This window comes from Limulus polyphemus, unplaced genomic scaffold, assembly GCF_000517525.1.
Source record: "Limulus polyphemus unplaced genomic scaffold, Limulus_polyphemus-2.1.2 Scaffold87, whole genome shotgun sequence".
Taxonomy (NCBI): Eukaryota; Metazoa; Arthropoda; class Merostomata; order Xiphosura; family Limulidae; genus Limulus; species Limulus polyphemus.
In genome coordinates this window covers 326,798-352,051 of record NW_013665697.1, presented here as the reverse complement: position 1 = coordinate 352,051, position 25,254 = coordinate 326,798, and the positions used below count along the sequence as shown (strand labels likewise).

At 31.9% G+C, this 25,254-nt stretch overlaps 2 protein-coding genes across 8 annotated transcripts in view; one reads left to right on the top strand and one right to left on the bottom strand.

Moving 5' to 3' along the window:
* Positions 1-23,513, bottom strand: part of LOC106468300 (hemicentin-1-like) — a 130,048-nt gene extending 106,535 nt beyond the window's left edge. For all 4 annotated transcript variants that reach the window (XM_022397277.1, XM_022397289.1, XM_022397306.1 and 1 more), the window contains exon 1: positions 23,150-23,513. In XM_022397277.1, coding sequence (XP_022252985.1) covers positions 23,150-23,219 — 70 coding nt within the window. In that variant the 5' untranslated portion in view covers positions 23,220-23,513. The remainder of the gene's footprint in view (positions 1-23,149) is intronic.
* A 607-nt stretch (positions 23,514-24,120) lies between these two features.
* LOC111088141 overlaps positions 24,121-25,254 on the top strand; it is a 137,651-nt gene continuing 136,517 nt past the window's right edge. For all 4 annotated transcript variants that reach the window (XR_002612750.1, XM_022397265.1, XM_022397251.1 and 1 more), the window contains exon 1: positions 24,121-24,270. Coding sequence is in view for 3 of the 4 variants with exons in the window: in XM_022397265.1 (XP_022252973.1) it covers positions 24,198-24,270 (73 nt within the window). In the remaining variant the exon portion in view is untranslated. The remainder of the gene's footprint in view (positions 24,271-25,254) is intronic.

Below are 25,254 nucleotides of genomic sequence, written 5' to 3'. Positions count from 1 at the left end.
CGCGAAATTCAAAACAAACAAACAAACATTACTTTATGAATAAGAAATACTTGAACTTATCTAGTAATGCATGGTTGGAACATTATATGTTCACATGTAAAAACCAGTTAGTTGAGTTGTTAACAGCAGTAAAAGTGTTAGAGCTCTCTCACTTGGCGTGAGGAAGGTACCAGCTTAGTCTTAGGAGAGGCAGAAAGTTCTATTTCCCCAAACCAGACCTTGTTTTCAAGTAACTAATGAGCTGAATTTGACAAAAGAACACTGCTGCTTCTTCCATGATGAACATGTCTTTAAGCTGAAGTCAGCGTCTGTTCAGAAATGACAACTTATATACAGATTGGTAGAAAATGTTTCAACTTATTTCCCGCCATGAGCCTTAACTCTCAGATATCTGGTAACTGTTGGAAAAGAGAACTGAGTCATCGTGTTTTAATGAATTGTTTTCCATATCTTTCGCTAGCTGAACCGAAATATATCAAATACAGGTGCCGTAAAGGTAAATATAAATGTTGTAAATATATAAATTCCAAAACAACCAAAAATGTAAACCTAATAATTAAAAGAATTATGATTCCAGGTTAGTTATGGTGAAATACTGATACCGTTCATCCATACACGTTCTTGTATTTTACATTTATAGCTGCTTCGTGCTTCATTTATTTATGCACATTCTTTTATTTTACATTTTTAGCTGTTTTGTACTTCATTTATTTATGCACATTCTTTTATTTTACATTTTTAGCTGTTTTGTACTTCATTTAAAAATAAAATAATATACATAAAACATTTTTAGCTGTTTTGTACGTCATTTATTTTCAAACATTATGTGATACCTTTAGAATATAAAATACTGTGACAAAAAATAACTAACTAATATGCATGTCGTTTTAAGTGTTAAAATAGATTAGATCGAACTTGTTAAGTTTATATTCGGCATTCGTGGTTTAATGGATAAAAGGTTCGATCCACAATATGTTACTGATCACGTCCCGCATTTTCAGGTATGAGGAAGTTATAACTATAACAGATAATCCAGCTATAATCGATGAGGTGCCGTTCACGTTGAAAATACCAACTAGTAGGTTCATATTTGCCTATTGCCACTGATATCTTTACTTCAATGTCACTGAACATATTAAAGCTATTATATATGTGGAATGTTATTAAAAGAGGTGATCTCTGATTGATTTATTTTATTTTACTATAATTGATGGTTATAGTTACTTCGTTCAACGTCAGAGAGTTTTTAAAAAATATAATATTTCGTTGAAAAATTAAAAAAACATGCTGGCCTATTTGTATGTGTAAAAGTTTCAATAAACTTATAACTTATAAAATTTCGGTGTCTGCTATTCGAATTATTTTGGATTACTCTAGAAATCCTGTACAAGAAGTTCTGTTGCAGTAAAGATACTAATTTGACCGCAAATGTTTTGCGAGTGGCTGCTAGTATTCTCAACTTAAACTTCCATAAAGAAATTCACAGTTTCCCATGCAGTTTTTACACAGAGGTAACTAACTAATTGACTTATGTGTGATATAAAATTTTCTTGATTTAATATATTAAGTTGCATAATTATTTTACTTTTTACGCTCTACATTTGGTCTTACAGTGCCAGTGGTATCCAAGGATATCCATATATATAATTTACGACTAGCTTGATGGTTCGCCAGTTCTTCTGAATAATTTTAACTAAACAATTGGTGTTAAGAATAAATAACTGATATTATCTTATCAAACCTTACCGTATTTCTGAATTGTAAATGACTTAAGTAAAAATCTATAATATTTACCTTTCGCTTATTCGATTTAGTTTACACCGTAACAATTTATGTTTAGGAAGTTGATGATATAAATAGCGTCTAGACCACAACTATGTCTGGTACACCCCAGCTGACCTTCTGAGCCCTGATAATGGTCGAAAAGTCTCTTCACCACAATATATATATCTCAAGTATAGTGGGGTTAGCATATTATTACATATATGTTTCTTTGTTGTTGTATTTTTTTGCTCTCACTCATAAGTTCATTAAATTAATTTTACAAGATATCATCGGAATAGAACCGGCAATAAGAACTACCAGATGCATGATATAAATCAATCTTCAGAATTGTTCTTGTTTATTTCTCAAGGAACTTTTGTAATGTGCAGTTTTATATTCCTGCTGACGTGCGTCTCGCACACATGAAGCACGTGAGACGTAAGCCAGGTGTATCGAAACCCTCATAAACATTGTGATCATACTCTTCATTGAAAAAAATATATATACTTTTATTGAAAATATTGCTTATATCCTGGATAAAATATAAGATATAGAACTGTAATGGTGTGAAATAAAACTGTTTTTCGTTGTTGTTGTTATTCCTTTTTTTCAGATGAATTCAGTGCACTTTATAAATAATCTATAGGTTCTTCAGTGCTTGTATTAATTTTGACAGCATGTACATCATTTTATGAGACTTTATACCATCAAACTTTATAAATTATTCACCTGTATATGGACACGAGAAATTAACTGTTTCACTCACCCGTTAATGTTCCTTACTTTCCCGTACTGGATTAGTTTTATAGCTTTGACTTTTCTGTAACCACACTCGACATGGAAATATTCACGTACAGTTCTTAGTGGTAGACTTACGTTACTAAGAAATTTGACTTTGGCAGTTGTTTTTAAATGAAACATATAATATTCACTTACACTGTTTGTTCGTACAGCAACTACGCACAATACGTAAGATGTAAAACCTGCGTGACTGGTATTTAGCTGTTGTATTTTTATATTACAGAAGTAAATTATAAACCCTCTTTAAAACCTTTGATATATACGTCCTGAAGTACCCAATCCTACAATTAACCTGTGATGAGCAAAATTTGCATTGCATACATCCTTACCTAAGAGTTTATTGAGCTTTGGAACTACTTTATATACAAAATCATTGTTATCATTGGAATAAATCATTTCGGTTCCAAGTTTCGCTGTATCAGTGTTATCAAAAGGTTAAATTCATCACACTGCATTAATCACCACAGTACTCTACTATTACAGTTTAAGTACTTTTTTTATTAAGCTAACACAGAAAAACAGGGAGAGGGGAAGTAGTTAAGCTAGTGATCAGTCGTATCTGTTAATAAGCTAAATCGTCAACTATTCTTCAGTTGAAATTATGATCACTGAAAAGAAGTTTTACATATCATTTTCGAACAACTCCACTATAACAGAGGATATAGACCTCACTAAGTGTAAGTCAGCAAACCTGGCTGTATTTTTTAAATTATTGTTACCAGAAGGAAAAACATTCAGTCTATGAAACAATAATATTTAGTTATAACTTAAAAACAATGCCTAAATTATTATTTCGGTACTGGTTTACGAAAAGTTATTATCACTTAAACTAAAATATCTAGCGCAACTCATACATAGTTTTGTTCTAGGGTTTTCTATTACTCTTAACTATCATATACATAGTTTGAGTAACACAAACTTTATCACAAATTTAGTTTTGGATGTCAGTAACTGAACTTTAAAAAAATAAGAATGTTTTTATGATATTTTATTGCAGCTATATAGATACGTAACATGTCTTTGTTTTTCATTAAATAACTTGATGGCATTTTTGTGAATTATTGCCTAATTTTACAACGTGGCGAAATATATTTCGTCTTCTGGCCGCCTAGAAGGATGCCAAGCTCATTTAATAAACACCATACATGTTTCTATATTGTTGAATAATTTACTTGTTGATAATTCTCAAAGGGAACTATTTTTTATTTTTCATAAACAAAACTGACTCGGTTAGGATTGTTTCCATAGTAACAGTGATGAGATTAAGCCGCTTCTTCAATTCTTCAGCCAGTTTTAATATAGAACCAGCGAGTTCAGGTTAGTTCTAAGGTCGACATTTGTTTGGAAATAAAGCCACGAACTACTGTTTTATTTTCAGACCACGTGTTTCTTTTTTTTTTTTTTCGTAATCATTGTTATCTTTCTAGATTACAAAACCAAGTCAAAATTAAGCAGCTTTACTTTCTATTGAACAAATTCATTTCACTGCTAATAAACCCACATGGGGCGTATCAGTTGTTATCGAATATTATAATCACAGCCATAAAAAATACTTAACCCCGAAGATACACTACAGTGTTGTGTAATAACGCCATATTGGAACAACCGGAGCAATGAACTTGGGATGTGTTCTGCTATGAAATAATAATAATTTGGTGATTAATGTTTTCGGAATTATCTACTATAATATGGGTAACACAGGAGTTTAACAAACAGCGTGCTGACATTGAACTCATCTTTGCACTTAGCATTCAATTTAAATGTCTCTACCAGTGGTGTCATTTAAAAAACATATCTATCTGTAGCCCTAGTTTATTTTGTTTTCCTAGCATCAAAACATTTGAAATATACATTTAACCTGAATCCTTCATTGGGAGAAGAATATGTCTATTTCATGCTTATCTATCGTAAGACGTTTAGCGCAAAGTTGGTTGGTTGTTTGGAGTTAAGCACAAAGCTACACAATGGACTATCTGTGCTCTGCCCACCACGGGTATCGAAACCCGGTTTCTAGCGTTGTAAGTCCGCAGACATACCGCTGTGCCACTGAGAGGCTTAGTGCAAAGTATAACTATACTAAAACAAAGGTATTAACTATATGTTATGTCAATTTTATTAGCAAAGTTGTAATACTCCAATGAAATTTTTGCGCTTGTGATGTGCTTGTTTGTTTATTTTTCTTTTCAGATATTGATTTATATGTAATTTATTAATGTGTTGTTTCAAAGTCAAAGAATGTTGTTGTTTTTACTCTCTGTTACGTTGAAATAAAATGTTCTTTTTGCCTCTTTTCAGTTACGAAGGATTTAAAATATAGAGGATATTGCGAGTAATTTTTCACAATAATATCATATTCTCATTTGAGGAGAATAAAAAAATAGCTGTTCGAGCTCTATGATTGATTAGAATTGTCATAGGAGAACAGGAATGAATCTCAATATATTTAATCGATTTGAAAAATCAATGTCATACATCATTTCGCGTCTGTTGTACACACACACAAAAAAAAACATCAAATAGAGTAGCGTAAATCAACACGTTATTCATAACAGGAGAGTGTGGTTTTTATTTTAAAATAATTATTAATATAGGCTACGTATTTTCTTTAGTGATTTTATATCAGGTATTATTTAAGTAAATTTCATTAGTTTAATAGTAATGTAAGAAACACAGTTGAATATTCGGATTGTACATTAAATGATGTATATTAAAAGTTGTATTTGTATTTATGACAATGCTACTAAGGCTATCTGCCACGCGTCCCTAATTTTAAACTACTGAACAGAGAAAAGACAACCAGGTCAGAAGCACTTTACCACCCACATTCCATGCTGAGGGATTGACTGTCACTTTTATAACGCACTCACAGCGTAGAGTGTGGGAAATATTTTGTGGTAAAGGGCGAATTCGAACTTGGCTCGCAAGCTCCGTATCCAGAGATCTACCGCAGTGCCACTCCACTTCAAAAAATAAAAAATATAAGACACATTTCGTAAAGCTTCGACAGCTAAAAAAAATATTAATCGCATAGGGAGATCTATTGTCTAGTAAGACTATGAAATTAAACCCTGTTCTAATCATAACTGAGTTTATTTAGGGACAGAAAAACTTTGTACTATAAAACACAATGTAATTAGAATGTTTCTATTTTGTAACGTTCTCGGATATAAAAAACTTTTGTTCTGAGGACAAATGAATTATAACAGTACTAATTATTATAAGTCCTTGCAGAAAAGGCAAAACAGAATTGAACTATGATGAAACAATTACTGGAATTTGTTTACCATTATAAAACATTCCGCAACAAAACAGTTTATCTTGAATTTGATCATGTAATTATTTCAATATGTCCATGTTCTAGGTAAATGTAGTCATTATTGACTAGATATATTAATATTCGTGAAACAAAAGTTGTGAAAGAGACTTAAAGTCTAGAAATGATCGCTGTTTGAAATAAAATAAAAATTTCGGTAAAAAGAACAAGCTCTCTTATTTTATTTCGTTAACTGCAAATGACCATTATTTCGGTAGATAAAAATTCTGCAAATAATTAAACATTATTACACTAGTCTGCGGAGAATTCGGTTTCATTCTAGTGAAATAACGTTTAGTAAGTGTAAAAATGTTATAAATGTAGAAAGTAATAAATCTGTATAATAGTTTTATATGTGTGTGTGAAATTAGAGCTCTCTGAAGCATAATTTTCAGAATTTCTAGTTTTGAGAATCTCAATCAGCATACAGTATTTTTCTGCTTGTAATTTCTGCACTTCGGGTTAAAAAAAAAACACTAATAATATTTATATGCCAGTACCTTTGTGTTATTTTTATTCTTATTATATTGAGAAAGTATATTTGCTTCCTTCTCTTTTGATTGGTTCGGTAATTGAAATATCAAAGAAGAATAAAGTATCAATGTAATAAAAAGATGATCCCTATTCTCAGAGGAATCGAGCGATATCTCATATTTTCCAGATATCACTCGATTCCTCAGGTAAGGGGGATCATGTTATCATTACGGCGATACTTTTTAATCTTCATTTGTGTTTCAATTATTGTCTTATAAATTTTTATTTTAGTGCAGGTTTTGAAGTTATGCCTGGAAAAAGCGGACTTCTATCATTTTATTGGTGTGCATTTCTTCAAAATCTACATATAAATAAAAACTTCATAAAAAAACTATTGTAGTGAACTAGAACCGGCTGATTGCAAATGAAGTTGCAAATGAAACATAAATTATTATCAACAAATTCAAATTATCGGTCAATAACAATAAATATCTATACCTACAACAGAAAACTGTTGGATTTGGTGTAAGATTTATATTTCCAGGCATTAAACAGTGAAGTTTGTAGGGTGAGCAAAATATGTTTAAAGGAATGTTATCACATGCAATGTTTAAATGCCGTAAAAAGATCTAGCTGTTAGTAAATTTACCCACGAACATACGCAACAAAATACTTTTTACTGGTATTGTTCATATGTTTAGACTTAGAAACACACTCTAAGCGTTTATATGTAAAGTTATTTAAGTAGTAAGTATAGGTATTATTATAATTTTGTACGTTTTAATTTGTTTGTATTTAGTATAATGTTTCTTAATTAGTACACGGATTATTTTTTGGTCAAAATGCTATAGATAACATCCGTATAAAATACAGACTGACATAAGTAGAACTTAGTGTATTGTGCTGTCTCGTTATAGTGAAAATAATTTATGCGGGAATGGCTAATATCAGTATATAAACCAGTAAGCTAAAGCTTGTGAATTTTCTAATGAGGATGTAAGTGTTTTGATTTAGCTGGAGTTTTAACTTGGAATTTTTGTGGTGATAAATGAAAACCTTGTTCACAATAAATATTATTTCTTGAATAGTAAAAGTTGCTCTTATATATTGTATTATTTTATTGTGAATAACTCATTCTGATCATGTGATTTAAATATTGGACTCAATTCAATGTCGGAATTTTTACAGGTTGGATAAAACCTTATTTTCCTTAAGCCAACACAAACCATCATTTTTTGTCAGCTGTGCATGGGACTTTTCGAAAAATAATTTCGAACGCCTTACATCATTTGTCGATCCATGCCACAAGAAGTAAATGATGCAATAGGGGAGAAGCACTGCGTTATTAATGAAACTTCCATTTTTGCCTTTGCACAATGTACACTCATTAGCCTCACAAGAAATCATAAAATATACAGATGAAGTAACCAATTTAAAGATATTTTACAGGTTTTTGTTTCATTTGACAATTATATGACTTCTAATGGGCTGATTTTTATATACATTATCGGATAAACCGTTGTTAACCCTACAGTTAACTATAGTGATCTATATGAAGCCATTGGATTCTTAAACATTTTTTTCTAAAATGTCTATACAATAAGCTGCTTGCGAGTCCATGTTTTTGTTGGATACGTAATCTCTAATAAAAAACGATCCACAAAAAAGAGACACATAAAGGCAACAACAGGGTCAATATTACACGCCATTAGTAATAACTGTTGATGTTTACTACGTATTTTACACAGTTATTATCAGTTCTCTACACTGAGTGTTGTAACAGGTAGAAACATATAATAATTCAATATGATGCAACTTGAGGATCCAACACTCATTGAACAATATATATATATAAACAAGTTGGTTTGAAGTTTAAATGAAGTAATATTTTTCAGTAGTTTGAGCTCTGATGCAGTACAACACTGTGGGTAACTAAATATACTGCTATTTTCTCCTTCTATACTGTTTAGAAAGTAAAACATTAAAAATGTGATTTAAGCAACATCCATTGAAAAAACCTTCACGACAGAGTTGAAATCGTTTATCGCATTTCCCTTTAAGACATTCTTGAAAAACTTAACAAAATCAGCTGGAACTGATGAGATTTGACAGATCCACCAAAACAACTACCTTAAATTGAAAGCGAACAAGGAGCATGTTCATTCTATTATTATGTTTTTCTAGGATTTCATTCTTAATATATCACTTAGATAGAACGTTTTTATTTTATTCACTTTCACAGAGTGCTTTTTACTCACAAGAATGCCTATTTTTCTAAACTCATCTAGAGAAACTTTAGACGATGTACAGAACAAGATCATTATTTTCAATACCAGAAGGTAAGAGAAACTTAGAAAAAAATAACACTCGGAAAGTTTTACAATAGGATAAAAATAACAAAACTTCTGTCTGTCTCTAACTTACTCCCTTCAAGCCTAATTCGTCTCTTAGTTTCTTCTCTGAATAAACTGGTTGTTGAAAATTATCAACAAAGAATTAAAAGTTTAAAGTAATCAGAAGAAAATTATACAAACGAATATATATGAATTGAGATTTAATTACACGTTGCAGTTTTGAATTTCTTATATGCACAATAAAATTTTCTTCTACCTACTCTTACGACAGATCATTTGAAGAAAAATCAAAGATTTTAAGAAAGTTCAATTGAACTTTTTTTTTATTTTACTTCTCTTTTGCGTTACCGAAAATAAAAATATTTTGCTTTAGTTTTGCTAGTATGTCAGATTATACAAAATTTATCTATTCGTTTTTCTTTTAATATCGATTATATTTTTGCGTTCTAAAGTGTGTGTGAATATATGCATTTATATATACGAGAATATTATAATATGCTGGTTATTTCAACTGAGGTTTCACTTAACATATCTAATTATTTATCATTACTTGCATCTTTATACGAGTAAACTGTAATGGGATTAACTTGAAGCTAGACAAAAATAAGATATGTGTTCGGTTGCCAGGCAACTTTGCAGGACTGAAACAGTGTACGAAAAGGTATTGTTTGCCGGGTCTGAGGGTACAAAACTTTCCATTTAGGAAAAAAAAGGTAAATCGGACATAAAGATTTATACTATAACCATACTTGTTGCTTCCCGCCTTTGTTTTTATACATCTGCATAAATCGTTACTTCAAAAAAAAAGAAAATTTGTATATAATACTAGCTGGAATACCCGTTCTCTGGACGTAACTTGTGTAAATTCATGATTAAAGAAAGGTTATCTTAGGATATGAAAAGTTGCTTCCCTTATATGTAATTATAAAAAACGCCCATACAAACTGCAAAATTGAAAATTTGTGAGTATGTCTCCATGGATTCAATGAACCTTCATACCAAATTTGGTAAAGATCCATCAAGAGGGGGCGAAGTAGTTGTAAAAAACACAAAACGCACATGAAAACTGCAAAATGCAAAAAGGAACATTTATGTGTACCCCTGCATGGACCTAATGAAACTACACACCAATTTTTGTGAAGATCCATCCACACCCTGCGAAGTAGCTACATGCACATACAACAGACAGTACTGTTATTTTTATATATGATAGATCCTTGGTTCTGTTCCCCTGAAAAGCACTAGTAAGAAAACTTGCGTACACTTTCCCGGTAAAATGTTCTTCTTTAAGCTTTCAAATGTTTTACGAATCATTTACTTCCCCCTCTTGTTTTACTTTAAAAACCAGAAATATAAATAAATATTTACAAAAACATGCCAGAAGTTTCAAACAAAAGTTTTACCAGTTTTGAATAAACACAGACACACACACGTAGATAAACGTTTTGCAATTAAATTGATAACCAGTTTTTAATAAACACAGACACACACACGTAGATAAAAGTTTTGCAACTAAATTGATAAATTGTTTTGAATAAACACAGACACACACACGTAGATAAAAGTTTTGCAATTAAATTGATAACCAGTTTTTAATAAACACAGACACACACACGTAGATATATTGAATATTAGAACTAGAGCTTACGTCTGTGATATTACTTAACGTAATGAGGTTTAAGACTCAAGGGTAGCATGATGACATCAATAACACCGACTTCGGATGTTAAAATATAGAATTCCACTCAATAACCTTATTTGATTTTTTGTTAATATAGATATAATAAAAACATGTAGTAATTACTAATTCATTATTACTATATAACATTATAACATGCATTAGTTATACATTTTTATAACGGTATTAACTTCTGACAGTATTTTTTGTAGATGTTACATGTTATTGGATCATGAGCATCCAAACATGCAATGCTTACCCGTTCTTGATAATTATATTTGAGCATAAAAACAAAAAAATTAATTAAATTTACAATTTTCTACACGTTTATGGAATCGTGACAACGAATGTACGAAAAGAAAAAGTCACAATTTGAAAATTTATGTTTATAATTTTTTAAGTTCATAGAAGTTAAATTATTGAATTATTAACTTTTGTGTCGCTTGTGGGGAGCTTCGCCAAACTGTGGCAGAGTTTCTTCGTGGCGTCAGTTGGATTATTCGTGTTAACTATCGGCATTGAAGACAATATCATTTGATATACATGTAATGTCATAATGTTATGTAAGCTGTGTTATTAATGTGTGTTTGTCATGTACTTTTGATATAATATTACATATCATGCATCATGCTATTATTCAATAAATAAATAACTTAACATTTTGTTGTTGTATTACTTTAAACTGTGTATGGCTATTAAAAAATTTGTGAATTTTTTCCTGTGACATTATTTCCGGCCATCGTAGTAATACTTCCTCTTTGGTATTTGACTTTTGTTATGTGACTTTTTTCAGTTTCTATTTTCCGGCCACAGTGATAATCTATGGTATCTAAAGCCTCACTTCTACATATTATATTGTTAAAACAAAGTTTTCTATATTGTAAATAGTTGAATGGACAATTCTGTATAGCGTACTAATACATTGTATATTGGTTGCATCGATTTCATATGATATACATAAAAGAGTGCTCTCACAATTTTACACATTTACTAAAAATTTAAAAAAATATGATAAAAATTAAGCCTTTTAAAAATACATGACCTGCATCCAATGGCAGGTGAGCTGTTCTCGTCAGGCCTGTGGTAATTCCCTCACTACCTCATCTAAAATAATCCATCATCACTCTAGGTTTAAATCGCGTGTTTTCGTGTATCCAAAAATCCTCGGATTTCCTACCAGAAACGATCAATCAATCACTCGACATCGGCACACTCGATGCTAGAACATTTATTTAGGTTGTAGAGCCGAAGGTGTTAAAACTAACAAGCTTAACTATCCCGGCACAGGCGTGAATCGCTGAAGACATTCGGGACAAACGTTGAGCGGTTGAACGATAAATAAGCTTGGCAGTGTTGGGTTTTTCATGCATACTAAAGTAGTCTGGAGGATAATCGTTAGTCTATTTTGAAAATAATGACGCACCCATTTTAGGCTTGATACAGCACAGGATAAACTCGGGAATTTAATACGACATTCGAGAACAAAAAAGAATGGATTTTCACGACCAGGTTAATACCATTATTTATCTTATTATTTAGGGACTATCATAAAAGTTACGCATTGTATTTTTATTCAGCAAGTTTAGTATTGTTACCACAAACAACATAGTTATATTGTTAGGATGAGACAGTGTGGTTTGAATAAACACAGACTCATATGCACACATACATATATTTATCAAATATTAGAACTAGAATTTAACTTTATTATATGTGTGTGACATTAATATAAATAGATTTTAATAGACGAGTTAATGTTGTTATCGTGATCATTTGTCATTAAGTTCTGATCAGTCAAGCTACCTACACAGATTAGGACCGAAGTACAGAGTGTGTTTATGCGGCAATCGGACGAGATCCATAAAACGCTATATCAGGGCCTCGGCAAAGAGAAGACCAAAAAGAAAACCTTGCCACAAGGCCTAGCAGTAATATTTAATATTTTCAAAGCAGCACAATTAATTCCTCTGTTAACGTAATTGAATTATGTAGGTAATTCATTTCAACCTACTCTTTGGATTTTACGTTTTGCTTAATGCAAACTCTCTACACGTTTAGAACAGCCCTCACAAGCAACCGTAACTGCTTATGAGGGCTGTTCTCAACGTGTAGAAGTTACGGTTGCTTGTGAGGGCTGTTCTAAACGTGTAGAAGTGTAGCTTCTACACGTTGAGAACAGCCCTCACAAGCAACCGTAACTTTTACACGTTGAGAACAGCCCTCATAAGCAGTGTAGCTTCTACACGTTGAGAACAGCCCTCACAAGCAATCGTAACTTTTACACGTTGAGAACAGCCCTCATAAGCCGTTGCGTGTTTCTCTTTCGAGCAGTATAATTTCAATTGTATTACCTGAAAAAAATGGAAGAAAGAAAAATATGAATACACGCAACTCGAGACATACTGATCTTAGTTCAATAGACCGAATATTCAGATTCAAGCCAAAATGAAGTTCCCTGAACTGAAATGATTTTGCAGTAAGACATCAACTACCACATTCTTCAATGCAGCTAGATTTTCTGAAAGAATGAAATACAATAATGCAACTAAATGAAATACATGATCGTAAATCAAAGATCGCATTTGGTAAGCGATGTACATTATAATTTCGCTACAGAAGAATGATTTCTGAGGACATGAACCAGACATTGGCGCATCTTTTTAATAGACATTTCTTCGGTTATCCAAGTTATTGCGTGCGTTGCTGGATATAGTAATTAATTTTTATCGGTATAGTAACAGTTTCCAAACATAGCTCTCTAATATTTTACATATTTCTTAATATGATTAATTATTCACTTTCTGTAAATATTAAAGGACTTACACAATGAGTTTTCTGTGATTACCTCTGATCCGTCTGGGAACAACTATGTATTTTCGTAACCATATTTTTCAAAAGAAACCACAGCAACTAATTTACTCTATTACTAGCTTTGACGAAAGGATATTATAATAAAGGCCATAAAATTATGATAAAGAATAACAAAAGACTTAACTTATTTTTGATCTTAAGATAGTTCACAAACATACCTCCTATAACTGAACACAAAAAGTTATTGATTCTTTTTTTCGAATGATTTAAATAAAAAAAATGTAATAAGCTCTATTTCATTTTCAGCGACATAGTTTAAGCATTTTAAATTTAACCCGAAATGAAATTTTATTTAATTTTACCATCGAAGAAAATATAGCAGAAGATGCTTAAAAGAAGTCAATGCACGTTAACGGAAACTGTATAAAAAAAACCAGTGATTCACTATTAAGGAACTAATGATGTCCTTTCACCCACTATGAGAGCACTTCTAATGCATCAACTCTATGTACGTTACCTATTTATCATCTGGAGGATTCAGTTCTTAGATAGTAATGAAAAAAGTACCTTTTTTATTTTCTATTGTTTGAGGCTTTTAATGAAGTTAGTAAACTTGTGATATTTTCAAAAATCTCTCGCAGAATGAAAAACGAGATATTTTATATTCATAAGTGAACACACTGAATTGATAAAACAAGGAAGTGATCACTGGAATGTTCGCAAAGATTCTGATATAATGTTCCATCTTTTAACCCAAACACGTAACTTGAAACTTAATGACACAAAATAACCTTGTAAGTTATTATTACAGCATATCCACCAGTTTCGAGTATTAGATCCAAGAAATGTTTTAAAGTTTAGTTTTATTGTAATTTTAAACATATAAAACAATTGAAACAAACATTATCCTACTTGTCCTGATAAGAAATACTTGTCAAACCTAATTAGCCCTTACCCTACTTTTCTTTTCTTGGTAAATGCTATGATTTTCTGATACACCTGTAATGCTTCCATATTACTGGCTTTGTATCCGTCTTCTTGTGCAATTGTTGTGGTACGTTTGATTTATCGTCTCCTCCAAAACCATGTCCTCGGTTCTACGTGCGTTTCATAGCATGATGGATGGGCCTATCTTCCCTTCTTACAACCTTTGATTTACATCTATCTACAAGAGCGTCTTTTGACATTGATTCTGATTCTCGTAAATGCGAATCTTTTGAACAAAACTATATAACAGTATTGTATTCCTATATCTGTCTTTTAATCTTTTCACTATTGCTTTTCTCTAGCTGTCCGCGGTCTCGCCCAATAAAAGCGCGAGCTCATTTCCGTAGAAAACTGTTGAAGTTTTCACATTGAACATTCATCTTCAATGAACTATGCCATTCATATTTTCATTTCCTTTTCCTTCATCTCTCGGTCCTCAACGAACTACTTTAGGAGTAGTGCGGAAATAAACCATCTCAAAGAAGGATAAAACAGTAGATGTTATATACAGCTCATTTTCATAATCATAAAGAACCGGAATCCACACCAAGTAAAGTCGTTGAATATGTTCATTAAGCTAAAGCCAACATTCACACCTAGGCTTCACGGGTTTAATTTCAAAAATACTGCAACATTTAACTTCATTATAGTAATAGAATATTCTGTGTGATCAGTGGATCTTAATGCTTTCCTAGGAAACAATATTGCTTGAGTTTTCAATAAATAATAAGTCTTTGTCTAATCAGATGGGGTATTACCATGAAGTAGTTTTGTGACGAAGAATTATACGGACGTTAAAAAAACTTACCTTTATAGCCTTCTACTTGGGAATCGCTTTGCCAAACAAACAACAAAAACATCGCACGTGCTTAACCTTCAAGTTTAGGGTTTTCTAAAATGTTCAGGAATTCACGGTTTTGATATTTTGCGTAATCTTTAAAATTTACTTCTATTATTGAATTATACATCTGAATGTTAATCGACTATAAAGTTTATTACTGTTTAATAATTCATGCGATACACAATATTTGTAAATTTGAGTTTTTGTATAAAAGAATCTTGTAGTTTGAAAGAATTAGTAAAAAAAAGATAGAAAAGGAAAGAATAAGAAAGATTGAATTATGATAACAAATCCGTAATAGTGGCATAAAAAATAAAAATGGACTGTTTACAAATATTTTTGAAAGTGACTAGTTACGTGATACAATTTGTAATATCTTACTCTACCATATTGTCAGTTCTTAGTGCTACGTTGAAGCTTCTTGTCTGAACGCCTTTAAAATAGAGAATAGAATCTTTAATTAGGTAGTTTATAAGAACTGTACTGCTAAAACCCTCCCATAGATAATGATATTTTTGCAAGTAATTAAGAAGAAAACAAATATATTCTAATAAAACCTCTCAAACACTCATCTAGATAGCTATTAGCTGTAGAAACATTAGAGCTTAAAATCTAATCCTCTGGAATTTTGTCATAGAAATGTTCATGCTCTAGGCTTATAATACTTGATGTTATTTATTTTAGACACTTTAAACGTTTGTTATTCTAAAGGGATTGATAGTCTGCTGACAAAATGTGTGTTCTGGACGATAAATATTTTTCCAGACTTCGGACCCCATAATATGATTAGAGGATGTATCTCCTGTTCTATATTCCACCATATCTATATATATCTTCTCAGACCAGCGTTTTATGTGATGGTTGAACACTCATTTCAATTCCGACTTCGTTCTATTCATCTGCCACGGATTATGACAGTTTCCGATCGTGACTGGAAAGACATGATGATAAAAAGATAATAGAGCAAAAGATGCTATTTCTCCCTGTTTCTTTTATATGTAGAAGAGAAGAGGAACTTTCTCTGTAACACTGTTCAAGCTTTGTCCATCTCATACTTATAGTTATCAACCTTGAAGAAAACTTGTAACAAATTCTACACCATCCTCTCTTTCCTGGTTGAAAATCAGATCAATTTGAGATTAATCACGTCAGCTTCAGGTACAAAAATAATATTTTACATGCAAGAGAAAGCTGATCGTGATATGAGACAGTTTCACAGAATGTGTGGAAAAGATACACTAAAGAACATGAAGCTGTACTGAATAGCGAGTACACACGTGAAGTTTGCATTCCCTCGTATGCCACAAAATTAAAGCACTTAAAAACAAAACAAAGTCTATTTAGAAGCGAGTGATAAAAGAATTTTTTTTAATATGGAAAACTGAACAATGAGATAAAACAAGAAAAGTTTCTTATAAGTAGGAAATCTACTTAAAGCTGAGTACTCGGAATGTTTCTAAATAAGCACAAAAAAATCATTCATTTTCTTATCATTCACCCAAACTTACTATAGCAATATATTTAATGATAATCTTCTATCATTTTTCTTATGAGTTTGTTCAGTATTCTGCTTAATTATATGGAGAAAATCCTCACACAAATTTCACTATTTTGCAGTAAAAACAACTTCAGTTCAAAATTTAACCGTTCTAAAGAATGTTTTTATACCTCATCCAAATAGCATTTCTTGAAACGATGGAAATTACCTTATAACTTATGATTTTTGAGAGAGAGCATCCTGTAGTATACTGACGACTAGTGAAATTATATATATATATATCAGTGAAATACCACGTATTTCACCTCTACCCACAACAGTAATAGTTGCCTTTAACTGTGTACATAATTCAGTTTCAGGTTTGATAACATAAACGGAAGTAGAATGAAATATGGTCACGTTACAAGATCTCTATTTTAACAATATCCTATAGCTGAAAGCTACCTACCAACCATGCTTTTCATACAATTAAAAACTATTATTATAGAGGTGGTCATACAGTCACACGTTTTCTGTTGTTTTTTTTTCTTTTTACGACAGTTTATTTGAAATTTTAAATGTCGCAGCTTTGCTATTATATTATCTTTTTGCTTATTCAGAAATATGATTGTATGACAAACACGCAGTAGAACATATTTATTCAGGGCATGTATGTATTCCATATGTGAATGTTTGTTTGTTTTAAACATTTGGCTAAAAAGCTACACAAAGGACGCAAGCTGTCCCTAAAGTAACTGATATATTACAGGGAATGCAGCAAGTCAACAGTACTCACCGCCAAATGTTAAAAATCCAACATAGCTAGAACTCTATCGTTAATTCTGAGATTAAACACTCACCTAATCATAATTGCTTTATTTGAGTTCATCACCTGGAATTCCGTCACTAACAACGTGACAACCTGACCCGACTATTGTTAACCTCTGTGCCATGTGACTTCTGGGATGTATTGTACGAGCGCCTCATCAATACGTAAAGACTAAGTGCCCACGTACTATTCTTAGACTTCCAATATGAAAGTTCCACCGTTTTTACTTCCTACAACATTGAATTCCACCGTGATCACATTCCATCCAAAAGTTTGAGAAGTACGCTAATAACCATTTGTTCAGTGCATTCTTGTTCCTTACGCCTGAAGTATATTACATTGGATGTGGAAAAATCGAATGCAGAATGGGGAAACAACCACAAATTAAAGCAGCTGTGGAGCTTCATTAAAGCTGAGAGGACATTCATGGCCCTTTGAACAGGAAGCCTGAAGCTAGTGGACTATATATATATATATTTAAAGAAACCTTAGATCGGAAAAAGGATGGTATACAGAAGAAAAGAAAACTGCTGTCACGTTATTCTCTCCACAATCAGATATCATTTCACGTTAGTCCCTTTATCTTCAAAATAAGTCTTGTTGTGCCTACAGGTACTAAACTTTTAGACTTGGAAAGTGCTTTAACTCTAATCAATTGTCCTGGTCGTTACAATCCGTAATACTTACGGGAAACGAAAAGCAAAACTAAAACTCAACATTTTCTCATAATCTCCTTGAAACTCCAATTAATACACTTCTGTATAATATCTATTTCTATATGCACCATTTTCCGGACACTTACAAAAAATATATATATTTATTCTAATATTCTTCACTGTGCCTTTTATATATTTATAGAAACATAAAGAACCATATGATCAAATTGTGTACCCTATAGGTTATGACAGTAACCTAGAATAGTTTATTACAGACGTTTTTCCCGGAAGAATATCGATAGACATACTGAATGCGCATATTAAGTTTCGAGTTTTCCGATTTTGCTTTTGTTTGAAGAAAACAAATAAAGTTAATAAAACGTTCTGACTGAAAAATTATCTTCACAGATGGCAAAAACATTTCTATATTAATAACACGTAAGCAATGATTTTCATTTATAGGTTTAATCACGTGTGTTACTAAGTTCGCCAATAATAACCAACCCAAGGATAATCCAAAGCAAGTATCAAGCTCAGAAACAGAATGATGAGCTTATCAGTTTAGAGTGGAAGTTTCAGTGAAGATATATTGACTTCGTTTGTTATTTTACTTTTTTTGCGAATTTAGAGAAGTACTTCTAGCTATTATATGACTACATATGGTGAAATGGTCTTCTCTACTAATAATGCATCAGTTTACCGGCATCAGTAAGATGAAGCGACACAGTGTGTTGTTATACTAAACGTTTCCTTAACAGCGAATAAACTCCATCAGATAGCTTCCCGCTCCACAGATCTTTTCCCAATTGACTTTATTTCTTGGTGTTGTGAATTCAAGCAGTAAACTCTCTCCTTGGATGAGTTTATAAAGGCTTGTCTAGTTTGACAGTGTGTTTTGAGCAATTCCCGCCAATTAACTTACACAAGTGTGTTTTAAAACTAGTTAAACATCCACATTGTCATAGTTATCATTAGGGTAAAAACAAACAGAAAATATGACACTTTCCATTTGTACCTCTCTAATTTCAAACTGTAAATCATTTTTAATAACCTGCAATAACTTGTCGGAAAAGTAAGATCACCAAGATATATTGATTTTTTTTAAAGAAAAACACCGTCTTAAATGTTTTTTACAGGTACAGCCACTATCGACTTTTCACCAACATTATGAAGAATTAGTTTATTTTTTTCATAAGCCTGGCTTTTCAATTGTTTGTAAAAACAAAAAATTCGCTGCTGTCCTGAACGTTTGAAATCATATTCTATAATATTGGATAATTCAGAAGAAGTTCAGTTTATTAGAAAGAAATGTGGGCGTTTCAATGTTTTACTTTATGTACACTTCTATAGGTATCGAAGATAAGTATGCAATATTTCTTTGCTCCTGATGAAGCATACGTAATGGATGTAGCAGTCATGTCGGTTATGACCTTCCTGCTTGAGTGAGGTCATGGAAAGTTGCCTTTTGGAGGGCAATGCAGTGCAATCAAACATACTATTTCATAATTAGAAATTGAAGTGGTCATGAGTTTTGATATAGCGGCCTCAAACAGAAAAATCATTTAAAGGAATGAAATTATAAAATCAAACTACAGGGGCTTGAACATTTTGGTTAGGCGCCCTTCCAAACTGAAAATCGTTTTGTCAGCGGACTTTAATCAGTACTGTTGACACACAGCTTAACAAGGAAGTTTGTGTGTAACAATCACTTCTACTGACTCACACGTGAATACTTACATAATTTCATTGTTATTTTTATACTAAGCCAACATCCGACTGATAACTGTCACAACCACGTGGATACACTCACATCATTACGTGCCACTTAATAAAGGACCAAAAGCATTCATGATTTTAAAACTAAATCGAACAGACAAAAGATATTTTATTCTGGATTGAGAAGAGAAATATTTGTTACATACTTATAATTTCAAAATATGAGGGCCATAAATTTAAAAGGAATACAAAAACACTATTTTTTATCTTCAAAAACAGAACGATATGGAAGTTTTGGGAGCGTTAGTTAAATGATTGGCAGCCATATATAACGAGCATGTTTGCTTATAGTTTCACCTCACAACATTATTGTTGTTGTTTTTTTTTACATTATTTGCCATTATCAGATTTTTTTCACTTTATCTAGCGTTGCAAATAAAGAGAACATTGAAATTATTCATAATTTAGATAGTAGAAACTTCGATTAACTTTAAAACTTATATCTGAAATATTTTTTTAATGAAATCGGAACCAATGATTTTATCAGTATAATTGAGTGTTAACTCGCTATTTTAGCAAGACGCAGAGACGTGTTTTGTCTTGTAAAAAGTGTCCTAATCAACTACGTTGTGTGAAATTAGTTGTTGTTGTTTTCACTAAATTTTTGTCTTCTACTGGGGGACGTTTGTTTAGTTCATTTAAACTGTAAATGGAAAATGAGATCAATCAACTTAATCCATTTGTTTATTTCCAAAGCTACACAAAGTCATCTACGTATAGCCCTCCTTAATTTTCAGCTGATAGACTAAAGGGAACGTGGCTACCCAACAGCACCCACCGCCTACTATTCCGTAACCTAATAGTGAATTTGACCTCAATCTTATAGCGCACCCACGGCACTAAAGTGCAGAGAGTGGTTTTGTTGCAACAGAACGCAAACCGTGAACTCTTGGATTCAGAGCTCTAATATGTTATCCACTAGGCCACGCCCGGCCAAAGTCAGTTTAAAAATAGATATTTAGTGAAATTCCTGTATACAAATATATGTGCGATACATAAAAGTTAACCTGATGTAAAATACGGTAACCGAGAGGCTACCAACGTAACTAAATAATACGAAGGGTAAACATATATTTTTTGAGTAAATATTCAGTTATGGTTGCATCTTGGAGTTTCAGGATTGTTTTCAAATCCCGATTTCAAAAAGGATCAAATATAGTTTTTCATAAGTTTGTGTTTTAAAATTCTAAGTTTTTGTTTTTAGAGGTTAGTTGAATAGAGCTTTATATGAAGGTTTGTTTTTGTATTATCATAGTTCTTTATATTATAAATGTTCAACATTATAAGGTGATATTGTTAAGATGACATGTAATATAGAGTGATCTCAGGTCCATCGTAACATGAGTTTATAACACATATATAAGTTTATAGACACTTAGGTTGAGCTTATTCTCTGCTGAGCAACAATCGTGCCGTAGTTTTGATCAACAGTAAGCTAACTATATGAAATAGAACCTAAATAATTTAAAAAGTCTTTTATAAACTATTAAGCAGAATCATGTATACAAAACTGATTATAAATACTTTATGTCTTAGAATATGAATGAATCACAAAACATAATCCTAAAATAATTAAACTGAATTGAATCTACATTTGTATAACCTCATTATTAGCATTCTTGGCCAAAACATTGTTTGTTTTTATCTTTCATTTTAGTCTGTTTGATGAGTTTTAAGCTGGTCGTCAATATTCCATGAAATTCAATCTAAGAATTTTAATGCATAACCCTTAAGAACCTTACGACTTTTCATAAAACGTTAGCCAGTTTCATATGCTTAAGAATATGAAAACTTTTAATGTATTGAAAGCAGTGAGAACAAACAGCCACCATAACGCTTTAAAAGTAATACAGTTTCTTCAAAAACTTTGTTTGTGTGCATCGTTTAAAAAGCATGTAATTAGGCTCACGTGAATATATAGCAACATAACCAGGGCAATATTTCGGCAGCATGTTACAAATTTTGTTGGCAGTACTGAAAACCTTTCATAACGTATTACGAAAGTTAGTATACGAGGTCTACCAAAGGTTTACTTTTCTTTATTTTAAAGTTTTCAAAATTAACAAATATAATAAACTGACAACAAATAAACCTAAGATAATTTGGAAACAAATACCACTTTTCATTTATTGAAAATAACCAGTTGCTAGGTGAAGATATAGTAACAGATTAATTTGACTATCCTCATCGCAATCTTAGAGTAAAACAAATAAATTATGTTTTAATATCATTATTCGGAACCAAAAAGAGATTACACTAAATGATATTTTACGAGTCTTCCAAAGCGATTTAGTTCTGTATCCGAAATCTATCGTACAAAATATGAAGTGATCTTTAATCTTATAAATGTTCTTGTTCACTTACAAATGTTTATAGCTTCCCCTCTGCTGTTTGTTTATTTTTTCACATTTGGTTCGTGGATAAAAGAAACGAGTTAGCTTGTGGATTTATAGATTTATCTTAGTTTTTTAGAACTCTTAACAAACAACAAAACGTAAACATGATGTTCTCATGACTACACCATCTTAGATGTACCCCCTTTAAAACATACATTACTACAAAATCAATTTGTGAATGAGATTAAGTGAAGCCAAGAAACATTAACGTGAGCAACAAGGCATGTAATAGAATTTCTGGATGAGCTGATCGTGTCTTGTATATCGTAGTGATTTTTGCTCTAGACATCAATAACACTTTAATACTTGCCAAGTTAAAATTTGATACTTGGACTTCATGCATAATCACAACAAATTATTTCATTGAATTGTTGTAAAATGTATTCTACATCAATACACAATATCTTGAATATTGTCACATCTACAAACAACCACTGTATATCCACACAAAAAAAACAATCAATTCAATAAGAACGTGTACAACTGATCTATAAAGAGATGCTTCTACTAATATACATACATAAATATATATGAAGTTGATCATCGAGTAAGTTCAAATTCGTTTTGGAATGAAAATAATCGAGAGATTATTGCCTCAAAATAGTCTGCTGATTTAACAAAACTTGCGCCAGGAAAAGGACAACATGACATAACATTTACATTTAACTCGGGTAGCTAAGAAATAAAGTATGAAAAACAAGTTAGCGCAGTAAAGAAGAAAATAATTCCATTTCTTCTCAATGAATTATTTAACAAAACAAAATAAAGTATTGACGTCTTAATGATTGCGATTAAATTTCATTGTTTTTTTCACTGTGCAGCCTCCTTGTTTTAAAATTTTAGTTAAAACCTACATTTACTAACCGAAATTAAAAAACCGTATTTCTTAAGTGTATGTTACGAGTTCGAAAATAGGCGTAACTGTATCAGCATTTCTACATAAAACATAGAAATATAGATTATTATAGATAAGAGTATTTAGTGTTACTTACCTTTCGCATATACAGTGATGGCTTGAACCCAGCAATAGAAGATGACCAGCAGAAGGTTCTGACTGTGCATGACGCTCTCTTATTTCATTTAAGTTAAGCAGTTAGATAATCCTCCGCAAGTATATATGTGTGTGTGTGTGTATATTTATGTGATTGTTTTAGTTAATAGCGATTAGAACACTTTCCTTCTAATATCTATATTTCCCTTTAATAAAGACTTTTTGCCAGATTACAGTTTTCTCCCACCGTTTAATGCTTCAACTCAGCGGACCGGCCGCCGTGCAATCAAGCAAGTTGTGTTAGGTGTCTCTGAGTCCTACGACTCGACAAGACTGATACCGTAGCCTGCTAAACCGTCTGATGAAATCGGTTGTCTGTTGTAGCTCTCAAGACACTCTTGTGAGTCCGCGCCGTTGTGAGGCGCTGTGGTACAATGCACATGGCAAGATGGCTAAATTCGCTTGATGAGATCTTCAAACTCGCCCGCCACGCAAGGACATCTGGCGTCTAAAGCAGAAATTAAACATCAGATTATTGAGCGTCTCATATAGGTGTCGCTGTAGTATAAAAATAAACTCTATCTTGTAAAGAACCTAAATTTGTCGTTACAAGAACAATATCATGAATAAAACTATATTGTTAGATAAATCAAAAATTACAGAAAACTGAATAATTAACTTAAAATACTTTCATTAGTTAAATTCAATTATTTATTACGAACGTCACTGATATTTTGTTCAAAACCCGCTCTTGTTTGAAGTCTGATATAGCAGATTTACAACACGACCGAAATTAAAGTTTCAAACTTTGACCGGCAATAAACACGTTCTAACATCTATAAGAGCCAGCATCGCACTGCTTCATGGGAAGAAATGAACCTGCGCAAGCGCGCGTTCTGCTTCCTGCTTATTTTCTGATGCCATGTAGTGTGTCTGAGAAACTGAACCTACTGTTTGTTAGTTGGATGCGCTAGCGATCATCGTTGGCAGACTCAGCGTGTTCTTGATCTAAGAAGCGTTTGTGGACACAAACGATTTGGAGCTACCACATGTGTGATGGGATGTCAGCCTTCCGTGGGCTCCTTCTTCTTCTTCTTCTGTCAGGTTTCGTGGCTTTCCACGGTATGTCCAAGAATCTTTTCAAATAAAACTAGCATAATTCTAAATGAATATGTTCAATGATTATTACTCTAAATTCGGAGTACCGAAAATAAAGCTTATGGATTCAGTAATACCAAGTAATTTGTTTCATACTACTCAAACTTACTCGTAGATTGTAAACATCTAATTACACTTTCAATCTTACCCAAACAATTTTTACTAATTATTATGTGATATTCTGTATATTCACATCTATCAACATAATTATCCATAATAACTGTTAAACTGTTTGGTATATTTAAAATATTACACACTAACTTATACAATAGAAAAAAAATCATTAACAGTAGTCGACTTACACGTTTTATATTTCTCTATAACTGTAGTTTGCTTTTATTTTCAATATATTAATCTTGTAAAATAGAAAAATGTAGTAATTAAACAAGGTACTAATGCAGTATCTATTTATAAAGCTTTATATGTCATTTTCCTAAATTTTCTACGTTTCAGTTAAGTCAGAAATTTTTAGGTTTTCTAAAAAGAACCAAATAAAGTTATGCACTTCATTCAGTGCGAAAAGCTCTGATGGGCCTTTTTTATGTTCAACCTAACTGGGCTGATGAGAACAATACAGCTCGAAACTACGCTTATAAAGCTGATTATGGTATGGGCTTTGTCACCGACTTAGAATTACGTATTGTATGACAGACTGTTAGGTTAATAAACAAAGCGTATGAGAACTAAGTGGCCATTCTCAAACTTTCTGATTTGTTTTCGTAATAAAATAGTACAAAGGTGAACGTACAAGTCAAACCTTAGCAACCAATCTTTATACTTTCATTCTAATGTCATGTACGTACAAGTCAAACCTTAGCAACCAATCTTTATACTTTCATTCTAATGTCATGTACGTACAAGTCAAACCTTAGCAACCAATCTTTATACTTTCATTCTAATGTCATGTACGTACAAGTCAAACCTTAGCAACCAATCTTTATACTTTCA